Consider the following 14,563-nt stretch of genomic DNA (forward strand, 5'->3'; position numbering starts at 1 on the left):
ATAAGAAAATCCTTTGAAAAACATAATCTTCGTTGACTTTATTATATCTTTCAGTATCAATTTTTCTCGCACACAATGATAGGAATAAAAAAATATATACCTAAGATATTGATGTTTATTTACATTTTAATAACATTTATATGGTATTTATTTACCACTTTTCATACTTTTCGTATTTCATTTATCGCAGTTTTCATGTAAAGTAATACATGCATTTAAATAAGTGTACAGAAATAGAACATAAATATTTAGTATTTTATCAATGTTTAAATATTTATATATAATACAATTATCATTTATTATAGTCAATGGCAATGACATAGCACAATTTTGTTTTTGTCTCAAGCATCGTCAAATTGACCAGTTTCAAATTCAGTGTTCGAAGATAAAATACCACTATCTATCATCTGTTGAACATACTCTAAAATTGGCTTTGCGTGTAAATCTGCTGGACAAAAATATTCCCTTAAATTTTTTCTTTTACAAGCAACGAGCGGAGAACATCGAATTAATTTTGGTTTCCAACATTCTGCTAAAATAATACATTATGTAACATACTTTTTATAGTACAGTAATGAGATAAAAGTATATTAAAAAATATATCAAATTACCATTTGGATCGAATTCTTCTGCTGAATCACTTGATTCATCCCAATTTTCTTTAAACCATTCAAAAGAAGTCTGTTCTTCTGATAATCTAAAGATTAACCAAAGATTTCCATTATTTAATAAAACCATTAAATAATATTCAGTAAAAAACGAAACTGATATATACTTATCATCACTCGTATCAAGTGTGCGTAATGAGTCAACAAATTCGTCATCATACACGGGCTCTTTCTTTAAACCAACTACTCTAAATTTTTCATTCCAATATTCTAATAATGCAGCTCTTAAATGTTCATAATTATATGTTATCTTAAAATTTAATTTATTAATATAAAAAATTAGATTTTTTTTTAAATCATTATTTGTTATTTTGAATTTTCTAAATAAAAATACTTCTGAATTATCTTACCGGTAAATCATTAGTCAAAAAATAGTTTTGTTCGAGATCTATTCCTTGTAAAGTAGTCATATTAATATTAACATATGTTTCTTTAAACAATTCATTATTATAAAGGTCCAAAAATTGTAAATTATTTAAATGCATTATAGAACTTGGTAAACTAGTTAATGCATTATTACTAGCCTTTAATGTTTTAAGAGAAGCCAATTGACCAATAGAATCAGGCAAACTAACTAATAAATTATCATTAATTATCAAATTTTGTAAATTGTGCAAATCACATATTTCATCAGGTAACCAAGTGATATAATTATAACTAATATCAATTGTTACTAAAGCCAGAAACTCATTTATGCGTTTTGGTATCATCGCAATATTTGTTTTACAAATATTTATATCCTTCAGACTAGATTTGGTTTTTATATCTTGAATTGGTAATAAACAAAAAAGATTTCTGTTTACTGTTAATACACTATTTCCAAAGTTCAAACTTTCAGGTGACTTTAGCCTTTGAAAAATTTCTTTCAAAATTTTTTCAGATAATTTACATTCTATCATTGACAATTTTTTAATATTTGAAATTGATACGTTATTTCTTGAAAAATGAAAGTTTTCAAATACCGTATGATCTAAAAATACTTCTTCTAATTGATTATATATATTATTAAATATCCATTTGGGAAACGACGAACAAATACCATTGTTTGTTGCATAAAATCTTTTAATATTTTTACTGCGCAATGAAATATTCAACATGATATGATTATTCTGTGATAAAACTAACATTTCCAAACTGGACATTCCCATTTTAATGCAATCAGGAATACATATCAAATTATTATTTGCTAGAGAAAGATATTTTAATCTATTCAACATTTTGTATGTGCATGGAATGTCTGTTAATTTGTTGAAACTTAAATCCAAATCTTCAAGATTTAATAAATAACTAATATTTTCAGGCACTTCTTTTAAGTTGTTATTATGTACTTTTAAAGATATTAATTCTTTCAGATCTCCAACTACATTTGGTAAGCATGAAAGTTGATTATTATTGAGTACAAGATGTTGTAAATTTTTTAATAGACATAAATATTTTGGAAGATCTGTTAAATAACAGTTAGTCAAATCTAATTTAATTAGATTAGTTAATTTTTTTGGTAAAAATTCTTTTTTTAAATTACATGAATCCTGTATATGAAGCATACTTTTTAAATTTGCTGATTCTTCATTATAATTGTTCATCGATACGGAGTTCATACCAGATAATTCCATACGACTGTTCTGACAATAATTTATTGTGCTCTCTGTTTGTTCTTTATACGCTAATACTTTAGGATTTATTTCTTCCATTTTTTTTTTTTTTTTTATAAAAATATATTCAATAAGGAACGATGATTCTAATCCACTTAATTCTCTTTTGTATAATTTGTATAGACGTTATTTGATATAAATATTAATTTTTAAATTTCTTGTACAATGATCCTACATAAGATCAATATACTTCTTTTCTTATAATAGATACAAAAAATATTTCATTCAATATCCATACAAAAAACATTGATTAAATCAATTTGAGAACAAACCTTAGAAGTTATCTGAAACAAAGAAATAACCCAAAGGTACTAATTATAAGACTAATACATAAAATTAATATTAATTTAAGATAGGTATTAATGGTTAATAACATAAGATATTAATATGTAGTAAATATAATATGCAATAAATGTAAATACACATAAAAATAAAAGATTAAGAACTACAATTGACATAGTATACAAGTATATTTGAATAAAAATAACAATATTTACTCAATACCAATAAGAATTGGAATCAACTTAATACATAAAAATATTTCATGATTCTCAATTATCAAAAACTAAGGCTCACATAATATGATTTGCAGTGATCCTAGAGACTTTAGTTTGTCTGATCGACACAGCTGTGCTGCCAGATCGTGGGTAAATCGTACCCTCTCCTTGTGCCACTGTGGGATTGCACACAATGAAAGTTACCCATGTCCGTGTGTTTGGGATGTCGAAAGAAGTCGAGTGTAACCGAAGTTGGCGGGCTTTCATAGTGTGCCACTCCACGTGTTCCAACTTCGGTTACACTCGACTTCTTTCGACATCCCGAACACACGGACATGGGTAACTTTCATTGTGTGCAATCCCACAGTGGCACAGGGAGAGGGTACGATTTACCCACGATCTGGCTGCACTGCGACACAGGGGCGTAAAATTATCGTACACACCGGAAAATTATCGTACGCACAGGAAAAATTTTGAACTTGTTAAATTTTCAATTTCCACATTTTTCAATTTGTTGATGACCTTTTTTTTTTTAGTCGTCAAATTCAAAAAAGCTATCGTAAATACGGCGTACGGCAGGGAGAAAGACCAGATCGTACAGAGATCGTACAGTGGTGGTTCTTTCTTCTTCAAGCTTCTCGAGATATCGAATCCAAATCGCAAGTTGAACCCCTTTACCGTTCTAACTGACCCGTTTGCAAAATTTGATGAGTAAAAAAAAAAACTGGTCATCAAGTTTTCGAAATTCCAAATTGGACAGTGATAATTAAACCGTAAACCATAAAATCGTAAATTATCGTACAGGCTGAATTTTGGATCGTACAAGACTTGAAATTATGTGACGCGTACGATAATTATCGTACGAATGAGATCACTGAATTGATTTGTGTAGTATACATATATGGAGATTCTGACTGCCAAACTCTGCCGCTTGATGGCAGCATTGTACTAAGATCGATTAGCGCTAAATTTTAAATAGTGTTTTTAGAAAATTTGAAATGCAACTGATTTAAATAATTCTCTTTACAATTAATCATTTATAAAATAAACAATTTTTCAACACAAAGTTAAAAAACATCTTATTGAGAATAAATTAAATAGAATTCGAAGTGTTAATTAAAAAAAAAATATATGCTAAGTTAAGCTTCATATAAAAAAATCAAAAAGTATTCATCATACTTTATAAAAAATTAACGATGTTAAAAGGGTCATTTAAAGAAGAGCTACTCAAACTTTTCAATTTGGCGATGCTCCTTATCCAAATAAATATTTTCGCGACCCTGGTAATAGACTTTATACTATTTTCTCAGTTACACTATTATAAACTTGGACTTTACTATACGCGCAGTATTTCTAAACTGTTTTCGAATGAATTTTCGATCGTTGTGCGTCCAAGAACTTTTTAGTTTTGCTCAAATTTTTAGGTAGATGGTATCCAAGACATTAAGCAAATACAGTGAAAACTTACAATAAGTTGAATGACTATTGTCCTCTAAGGTGTATTAGGTAATGCAGAATAATTTACTCATTTGACTTCATTAGACAATGATAACGACAAAATAGCAATATCATTCGTTTATTGCCAAGAACGATAAATAATTTAAAAGTGACAATGAGTATTAGTTAATCCTGGAAGTTACGATGTAATATAATTATACGAATAAATACATAAATCTATCCTAGCAAATGCTTATAATAAACAAGTTATTTGCTTGCGATTATTTCTACTTTGTTTTTTATTCCATATTTGTATTATAACTTATTAATAAAACTTTATATGACTTATGTTTACATACCACTTTTTTTTATTTAGTTCCATAGAATATACTAAGAAAGTTTAAAATTTTAAACCTGAGACAGATCCTCTCGTACTCTAAACACATCAGACTGATTTTGAATTAAAATGCATTGATAAAAAACATTTTGAGAAAATACTTGATGAAAATTTTACTTTGATGATTATCGAGTATTATTTATTTAAAGATATAAGACATATCATTACTAATATTAGTAGAGAATCATTTCTATTAACTGTTATAAAAATGGAAGATGAAGATAATAACCGCTCAAACAGATCAAATCTATCCATCTTGTTATCAAGGACTGTTCCAAGAATGCTAAAATAGCATCAAAGGAGAAAGAAATCTTTTATTTAAAGAAATTATATGAATGTGGAGAAAAGATGATCATATTATTGACCAAGAATCTAGAAAACTCTGTGAACTTCTTGAGAAACATTTAATCTTCTACTGTCAATTAAAGCATTATTAACCCAATTGTAAAGTCTGAATGAGTAATTATTAATAATTACTGATTTTTTGATTAAGCATTATTTTTATTTATTTAAAATTCAATCCTTTATTTAGCGTATGTAATGGTTGATAAAATAAAGCCAAAAAAATTAATTCTTCCATACCTTATAATATAAGATTGATGCGAAAATAATGGCCGTTTTCATATTGTCTATGTTTTGTGTATTAATATTTAAATAAAATCTTCAATTGTTATATATTATTTTAAAGCGTGTTTTTTCCTCTATTAATTAATGCTATTATCTTTTTTCTATCATTATTTTGCATGTGCTTTTAGATCGTTTATACAAACGCTGTCGAAATAGGAAATTCGAATAATTTTATTACGAAAATTCAAACTTGAATATAAAAGTACGAAAACCACTTGAAATGTTAACGGGGTGATGACACGTTTCTAAACGTACATGCGCCGATAGTTCGAAAAATTCCGCCTTGGTAGTATTAATTTCGAAGATGAAGTGAGTCACGGTAGACTATCAGAAGTTAATAACGACCAATCGAAGGTGTTCATCGAAGGCGATCCATATAAAACCACACGAGAAGTTGTTGAAAAGCTTCAGAAAATCAAAAAATTTATCATTTTGAACTTTCTCGTTAGCAACAATGTATTGATGCAAATGATTTTTATTTCGATTTGTAAAGCTTTATATGTTACGAGTTATATCGTTTTAAAGTAGCTCTTAGCCATTATTTTTACATCAACCTAATAATAATATTTTGAAAAGAAAAAAACATGATTTTATTAAGATGAACTATAAAAAAAAGCTTATTTTAAATTCATAAATTAACGGAATTTTTTTTACGATTTTTAACGCTATAAATAAAAGATATATTTGTAGTCTAGATGATTTAAAATCATCCTTTCTTTAGTTATACACTTTAATCATTTCAACCTCAATTTAAACATTTCGTAGTATATAAATACTTTTAGGAGCTCAATATATTAAATTTTTCTATATCCTAACGCAAAAATTATAAAATAGCGAATATTTGTTTAAGCATTATAGGTATAATAATAAAATTTAACTTGTTTACAGGAAACTGAATTTTAAGTTTTTTTAAACTATTAGCTAGTCAATAAATTGTCTAGTCACTTTTAAATACCTACGTCATACATTTGAACTTTATTAATACGTTTAACCGGCTTGGTTATTTTGTATACATAAAAACATGCATTTCGTAACGATGAGTTTACGACAATTTCAGAAGGTTAGAACATATTATACTCACAAATAGTAAAATATTCGATTTTTTTTTTAATCGGTGCGAAGATATAAAACAGCACTTGATGAATAAATTTTTTAATACGATTTCGTTGACTGAACTTACTTGTACTTCTGCTGTTCTATTTTTCTAGTGTCAAAGTAATTCCATTAATTAATATGGTTGTAGAAAATTTGAGTGACGATGTAATTGTGATTTCTGGTATCTCTGGAAAATTTCCTAATAGCAATAATGTCGATGAACTCATGGAAAATCTTATTAATGGTGTCGATTGTGTATCGGAAAATCATAGGAGATGGCCCAATAGTAAGAATATATATATATATATATTACAATTTGTAAATTTAATTGTACTTAAAAAAATGTTACAAACTGTAAATTGTCAAATGAATTTTCCTAGAATACAAAGAAATACCTTACCGTATGGGAACAATGAAAGACATCACAAAGTTGGATAACATTTTTTTTGGCATTAGTTCGAGAGTTGCAGCTACGACGGATCCAGTAACGAGATTGTTGACAACGGCAATTTTTGAAGCTATCATTGATGCCGGATTGAATCCTGCAGAATTACATAATACCAAAATTGCAGTCTTTGCATCATTGTCTTATCAAGAATCAGACAAAGGAATTTTTTATGAAAAATACGAGGTTAGTAAATTAAACTTATATTACCAATTAGCCCTTTGACTGCTATGGGCGCATATATGCGTCCGACGCAAGCCATCGATATCGACTATGGACGCAAATGCGCGCTCGGCGAAGTTTTGGCTGTTTACTTGTACGTAATAAATTAAATACTCTTGTATGTAAATACAAAAAAAAGAAAAAAAGTATTTAGTCCCCAGCGATTGCTACTGCTGGCCGCACGCCGCTCGCATTAAGCGCTTCAACTTAGAGTAGTTAGCAGTCAAAGGGTTAGATAATAACAATTGGAAATTAATGTTCATCGTTATAATCGGCGTAGCCATATGGTCTTGGAATTGTGGGATCCGCTCGAACAATGACAGCAAATCGAATATCCTTTACTTTGGATTTAATAGGTCCAAGTTGTACCGTCCAATCAGAATGCGTTGGAAGTGCAACAGCCTTGCAAAAAGCATTCGAAGTTATAAAATCTGGTGAATGCGAAGCAGCAATCGTTGATGCTGGAATTCTTAATTTATATCCGAATTTTTCTTATCATCTTAAAGAATTAGGTAAATAATGTAATAAATATTTATAAATAAATAAAATATACTAAATGAGATAACATCTATTAGGAACTAAAAATAATTTGAGATAAATCAATTTTTAGGATTAGCATCATCAGACGGAATAAACAGATCGTTTGATGCAAAGGCTTCGGGATTCTCACGCAGCGAATCAATAGGTGTGCTCTTTTTACAAAAAGCCAAAAATGCAAGGCGTATTTACGCAGAGATTAGTGCTATAAATGTGGAATATGGCGGAAGTATAGATGACCACACTATGATTCTCAATTCTGCACAGTTCCAAGCGCAAATAATGAAAAAGACTTTGAAAGACTGTAACTTAAGACCAAGTGATATTACTTATATTGAGGCCGATGGTATAGCAGTGAAGAAAATAGATCGCGAAGAATTAAAAGCGATCGATCTTGTTTACGGACAGGATCGAAGCCCTTCTAATCCCCTTCTAATTGGATCAGTAAAATCAAACATTGGTCATACAAGTTCTGGTAATACAATAAATTCAATTATAAAGGTAAATCTTTTCTCAAAATATTTCAATTATTCAATATTTCATCGATTAGTAATTACGCATAAAGTTAACGTCGAATTTTTAGGTAATTTTGGCTATGGAGAAAGACATTATTCCTCCGAATCTTCATTATGATGAACCTCCGGAAGATGCTAAATGTCTTCAAGATGGACGCGTTAAAGTTGTTACAAAACCGACACATTGGACAGAAGGTTACGCAGCCGTCAATACTGCCTCTTTCAACGGTCTCTTTTCCCACATTATCTTAAAACGTCATTCGAAAAATAAAAAAAAGGAAAGCTATCAACGCAAGATTTCCCTCGACTTTTGACATCCTCTGCACGAAATAAGGAGATGTTAACATTGATCTTTAATTCTGTAAGTATAGTTGTGTAAATGTACATTGTGTTCTTTTATTTTCTCTTTGCGGGTTCGAATCATTTCCCTACGAACGATTTTTCATACATATTCGATATTATCAAAAAGATCATATTCTATTACTGTCTTCTAAAGTCAATACTATACGATTTTCGATGTGACGCAAATTAGAAATCCAACGTGGCTATGTCGTTAATTAATTGTTAAAAATGCATATTAATCACTATACGATTTATAATTTAAATATTATTCACACATAAATATTTTATATTTAGTTAAAAACAAACAATTCCAACGAGGAATTACTGCAGTTAATCAACGATGCTATGATAAAACCATTAAATCACTCTCTATTTCGTGGATACATACTATTGTCATCAACAGAAGAGACGGAATCAAAAACAATTTTGGAAGAAATTGTACCTGTTAACGAAACATCTAAGGAATTATGGTTTGTTTTTACGGGAATGGGCTGTCAATGGACTGGAATGGGTATTTAAAATATTAAAAATAAATAATCAATGAGATGTTTCATGGAATAAATTCTATATACAATTGTTTTTTAGGTCAATCTCTAATGAAAATACCAATCTTTGCTGAAGCAATAAAAATATGTGACAAGGTATTAAAACCTCGAGGTTATGATATTGTGCATATTATATGTGACAATGATCCAACTATATACGACAATATTGTAAACAGTTTTCTAGGAATAGCAGCTATACAAGTAATTAAATGTCTAATATCTTCCCGCTTACAGTTTTTATTCTTTCTCTTTTCCGAATAAATTTTGTACAATTGGTATGTAGATCGGTCTGGTGGATGTTTTATACGCAGTTGGAGTAAAACCAAATTACATAATCGGACACTCTGCTGGTGAGCTGGGTTGTTCATACGCTGATGGTTGTTGCACGCGGGAAGAAACGATTTTAACCGCTCTCTTTCGAGGTCTGGCTTCTGTAGAAACTGAAATGATAATTGGAGCGATGGCTGCAGTTGGTATTGGTTACCAAGAAATTAAACATTTTCTTCCCAAAGACATTGATGTTGCTTGCCACAACGGGCCGCAAAGTTCTACTATAAGTGGACCTATCGAATCTATAAAAGCTTTTATCAAGGAATTACAGGTAAAGTTTAGATGATTTTTCAATAAACAAATCGTTATAATAAAGTTTTTTTTTTTTTTAGAGTAAAGGAATATTTGCTAAGATCGTACCAACCGGTAATATTTCATATCATAGTCGTTACATTCACCCAGCTGCTCTAAAATTGGCGGATTACTTAAAAAAAGTCATACTTCAACCAAAACAACGCAGTGAACGTTGGATATCTACATCTTTTCCGAGAAACAAATGGCATTCACTAAAAGCTTGTTATTCTTCGTCAGAATATTTTACAAATAATTTTATTTCTCCCGTTTTATTCGAAGAAGTATTACAAATGATACCGAAAAACAGTATAACCCTTGAAATTTCTCCCCACGGACTTCTACAGGTTCATATATTAGAAAAAATATTTTAATTAGAGTTAATTAAATTGCATAACTAATTACTTTTTATTCCTCAGACTATTTTAGCACAATCATTGAACAGTAATATCATTAATTTATCATTAACTAAACGAGGCCACAAGGACAATACAATTTTACTTCTATCTACATTAGGAAAGCTTTATAATCTTGGAATTCCCATAACAGTTGGGAATCTTTATCCGCGAGTTCCATACCCTGTTTGTAAAGGTACCCCATCGATTTCTTCGCTAATGCGATGGGAACATAGTATTGATTGGTAAGTATGCTAGTTATTTCTACTTCCAATGTGCTTAAAACATAAATGCTTTTCGTTTATTTACCATAGGAACGTGAATTATTTCGATTATATTAAACACACAAAATCTTTAGAAAAAACATTTATATTGGACTTGAGATTAAATGAATATAAATTTATATACGATTTTAAAATTGGTGAAGATATTATAATACCTTCCACTATTTATTTGCGGCTTGTTCAAGATCTTTACTTGGATCAGAGAGAGAAAGAATCTGATAATTTTCTTATATTTGAGGACATTGTAATTCATGATCTATTATTAAAAATACCAAAAAATGATAAACTTTCTTTGACAATTATTGTTATGAAGGGTAAGTAATTATAGCAAAGATAAATACATTTATTTGTAATATTAATAAATTAATAAATGCCGTTCTTTATTAGGGTCAGGAAAATTTGAAGTATTGATAAATGAAAAGACTATTGTAGCTACTGGAACTATATGCTTTACAAGTAAATACGAAAAACAATATTCAGACGAAAACTATTTTAAAAAAGAAAATGAAATATTAACGAAGGAAGATTTTTATACGAGTCTTCTTATTCGTGGTTATAAATATGGAGAATTTTATAAATCCGTCAATGGACTATCTTTAACTTCTTTAAGTGGACAAATAAAATGGAAAAAAATTGGATACCTGCACTGGAAGGATTATATCAAGTACTAATTTTTAGAACTAATAATAAACACATGCTAATGCCTAATAGAATACAAAAGATCGTAATTGACATGAAACAATTGGAAGAAGAATTGACGGATAAAAATGGTAAAAGGGGTTGAAATATAAATTTTATTTGTTCATATTCCATATAGATATAACAGGAAATTATTTTTTAGTGTTACCGATGAAATACGAACCACAGATCAAATCAATAGCTTGTACAGGTATTGAAGTAAGCGGTATTGAACTTAAAGAAGTATTTATAAAAGACACAAATATTGAGCTATTAGCGGATGAAGTTCGATTTATTTCGAATGTAAATGAAACGGAGATGAATATAATTGACGTTTTCCACGCTGTACTAGGAGTAATATCAGAAAATATTAACAAAAGTGCTACGGAGAGAATGGTTATAATAAAAGAGACAGGATATGATCATAATAATATTTTTGAGTGTCTCGAAAACCTTTCGAAGATGACTAAGTTTAATTTTGAATTAAAATGCATTGATAGAACACATCTTGAGAAAATACTTGATGAAAATTTTACTTTGATGATTATCGAGTATTATTTATTTAAAGATATAAGACATATCATTACTAATATCAGTAGAGAATCATTTCTATTAACTGTTATAAAAATGGAAGATGAAGATAATGCGATTGCTATGATAAAAAGTGTAGGATTATTCGTTCTTTTGAAGATAAAAATAACTTCTGGTCATACTGTCTTACTTTTAAAAAGGAAGAAGATTTAAAACGAGCGGTTGTCGTTAAAAATCAACAAAATTGTATCGATCAGTTAAAAACTTGTTTACGACAATCGAAATATGATAATGTTATATTTTTGGTAAACTCTATTGTTGAAAATAATATATTTGAAATACTTCAAGATTTAAAACAAGAGCCGGAATATAAGAAACTTCGCATTTTCGATTTACAAGACGCAAAAGCACCGATATTTTCACTTGAAAATAAATTCTATGAAAATCAAATAAAATTAAATTTTCGTCAAAACGTGTTATCGGCAAACAGTGTATGGGGCACATACAGATGGATGCCATTGACAGAAAAGTCTAAATTTTCTTCGCACTGGAAAGCAAACTTTGAAAAATCAGGTTCAATAACTTGGATGGAAGAATTACCACTTATTAACGAACCAAATAAAAGCATTGTAACAGTAGAGTGTGCTGCATTCGATCTAAATGTTTATGAATACTCGTTACAAAATGACGTCAGCTTGGAATCACACATATCTGTTGTTGAATATTCAGGAAGAGATGAAAATGGTCGTAGAGTAATGGGACTTGTTGACAATTTCATTATAAGCAATGAAATTATCCCTGATCCAGAACTCACTTGGATTATTCCAGACAATCTGAGCTTCGAGGATGCTGCAACAATTCCTCATGCTTATTTTGCAGCTTTCTGTATATTACATTCTAATGCTTTTAAATTTAAACGAATGGAAACTATTTTGGTACATTTTGGTGCTAGTGACGTAGGACAGGCTCTCATAAATATATCTTTGTCGTATAATTTTGATGTTTATACTACTTATGAAACGGAAGCTGAAAAACAGATCATCGAGTTGATACAACCACGTTTACCACAGTCACAGATTATTAATATAAAACACTATAAAACTGATATTTTGACTATTACGAAGAGGAAAGGCTTGGACTTCGTTGTTGCAAGCTATTCAGTTTTAGACGATTTAGATTCTTGTTTAGACATTGTTAAAGATTTACAACAAATGGCAATGTTCTACGATTGTAATAAGCCTACTTATTATTTGTTACCACTAGCTAACTTTATTAAACACATAAGTTTGTATTGTTACTGTTTACAAGATCTTTTTAAGTTGTCACCGGAAAAGAAAAGAGAGTCAGCTGACCTAATGAGAGCAGCTTTGCAGGCGGGTTACGTAAAACCAATTATATCGCGAAAACTTTATCTTCAAGGAACTGTAGAGGAAAAAAACAAAGTTGTTTATGAACGTTTTGGAAAAGTAAGTGATTTTCATATAGAATTTATTATCTTGGATAGTTATAAACAATTTAATGTTTAAACGAAATATGTTTATTTTAGGTATTTATTCATCCGCTCAAACAGATCAAATCAATCCACGTTCCTCGTTTGTGCTTTGACAAGAACAGATGTTACTTTATCGTAGAAGGCTTAGACATTTTTGGCATGCAATTAATGAAATGGATGATCGATGAAGGTGTTACCAAACTTTTTGTAGTTTCTAAAATAGCATCCAAGGAGAAAGAAATCTTATATTTACAGAAATTATGTGAACGTGGACAAAAGATTATCATACGAGTTGGGGTTGACCTAACGAAAGCACCAACGGTGCATAAATTATTAAAGGAAGCCTCTTCTGTAGGTCAACTCGGTGCTATTTTTGATTTTCATAGAACAAGTAAAGAATTTGTGAGGTCTTCATTAGTTACAACCTCGATCACTCAAATACTTGATCAAGAATCTAAAAAAATCTGCCCATTACTTGAAAATTTTGTTATTTTTTCGTTTTACAATGAAAACGAACCTTTTTCTCGGTTTTCTATTGTGGAAAATATTTGTGAACAAAGAAAAGCATTAGGTCAACATGGACTATTTGTGCTTCTTCCTTCTTTATTTGAATCTACACAATCCGAACGTAAACCGAAGAAAGAATTTTTTGTGGAAATGTCACATTTCTTACAACGATTGAGAGTTTTATTGAAAGAAAATTCTTCTATAATTTGTGTGTACCATAACATTTTAAAAGAACATACTTCTATTGAAGACCTGGTAAGATATCATTTTACTTCGACATTATTTTAAAAAATTGTTACTGTAATATTTTAAATAGAAAATTATGTACTAATTACTATTTTTATATTTTATAGAAACTGCAAACAAATAATGAACAAAAAGAGAAGAATAAACAAGAAGAGAGTGAACTTGAACTTTTTGAGAAATATATATATACTCCATCGAAATCGAAAGCATTAAATATCTAATTGTGAACTCTAAATGAGTAATTATTAATCTTTGCTTTTTTATTAAACATTATTTTTATTTATATAACATTCAATCTTATATATTGCATAAGAATTGGTTGATAAAATGAAGCTAGAAAAATTAATTTTTTCATTTCTCACCTAATAGTATTTTGAAAAAAAAAAATGATTTTATTAAGATGAACTATAAAAAAAAAAGTTAATTTCAACTTCATAAATTAACTAAATTTTTTTACGATTTTTAACGTGATAAATGAAAGATGTATTTGTAGTCTAGATGATTTAAAATTATTCTTTCTTTAGTCATATACTTTAATCATTTTACTCTCAATTTAAGTTTTTTGTATTGATAAATACACGTACGGTTTAAATTCATTGAATGTTTATATTTATGTTTAATAAATAACACGTTTGTAAAGAAATACTCCAAAATTCGTATTCTTATTAACATTGATTACTTTATCTTTTTTATAACAAAAACAAGTTTTATTCCTTAAAATATAGATTTATTTAAATAAAAAATAACATTTTTACTAAATTAGAATAGTGGTCAAAACGGACTAGAAAAACGCTGGGAAAAGGAAACTCTTTAAAAAGACAACTTACCGA

The 14,563-nt window shown here is 28.9% G+C and overlaps 2 protein-coding genes across 5 annotated transcripts; one reads left to right on the forward strand and one right to left on the reverse strand.

Annotated features, from left to right (window-relative positions):
• Nucleotides 1-102: 102 nt before the first annotated feature.
• LOC107068765 (uncharacterized) lies at nt 103-2,586 on the reverse strand. 4 transcript variants are annotated; one of them, XM_015325501.2, is made up of 4 exons: nt 1,019-2,586; nt 776-918; nt 612-697; nt 103-529 (listed from the first exon to the last, which is right to left on the reverse strand). In XM_015325501.2, the coding sequence occupies exons 1-4, from the start codon at nt 2,357-2,359 to the stop codon at nt 342-344; spliced, it is 1,758 nt and encodes a 585-aa protein (XP_015180987.2). In that variant the 5' UTR covers nt 2,360-2,586; the 3' UTR covers nt 103-341. The 4 variants fall into 4 exon arrangements, with proteins under 4 accessions (XP_015180987.2, XP_089029561.1, XP_015180979.2 ...); XM_015325493.2 differs by having other exon boundaries at nt 105-532; XM_089173435.1 differs by having other exon boundaries at nt 612-918.
• Nucleotides 2,587-6,511: 3,925 nt separating this feature from the next.
• LOC107065536 (fatty acid synthase) lies at nt 6,512-14,376 on the forward strand. Its single transcript, XM_089173568.1, is given in 18 exon segments — nt 6,512-6,659; nt 6,754-7,004; nt 7,321-7,552; nt 7,651-8,078; nt 8,161-8,368; nt 8,371-8,453; nt 8,729-8,945; nt 9,020-9,180; nt 9,263-9,580; nt 9,642-9,947; nt 10,020-10,240; nt 10,310-10,593; nt 10,667-10,906; nt 10,909-11,049; nt 11,121-11,687; nt 11,690-12,954; nt 13,035-13,742; nt 13,841-14,376. Coding segments are annotated over 18 exon segments (5,892 nt in total). The 3' UTR covers nt 13,955-14,376.
• Nucleotides 14,377-14,563: the final 187 nt, after the last annotated feature.

Source organism: Polistes dominula, unplaced genomic scaffold, assembly GCF_049000335.1.
Source record: "Polistes dominula isolate Pdom_NZ unplaced genomic scaffold, Pdom_raw_medaka contig_33, whole genome shotgun sequence".
NCBI classification, from domain to species: domain Eukaryota; kingdom Metazoa; phylum Arthropoda; class Insecta; order Hymenoptera; family Vespidae; genus Polistes; species Polistes dominula.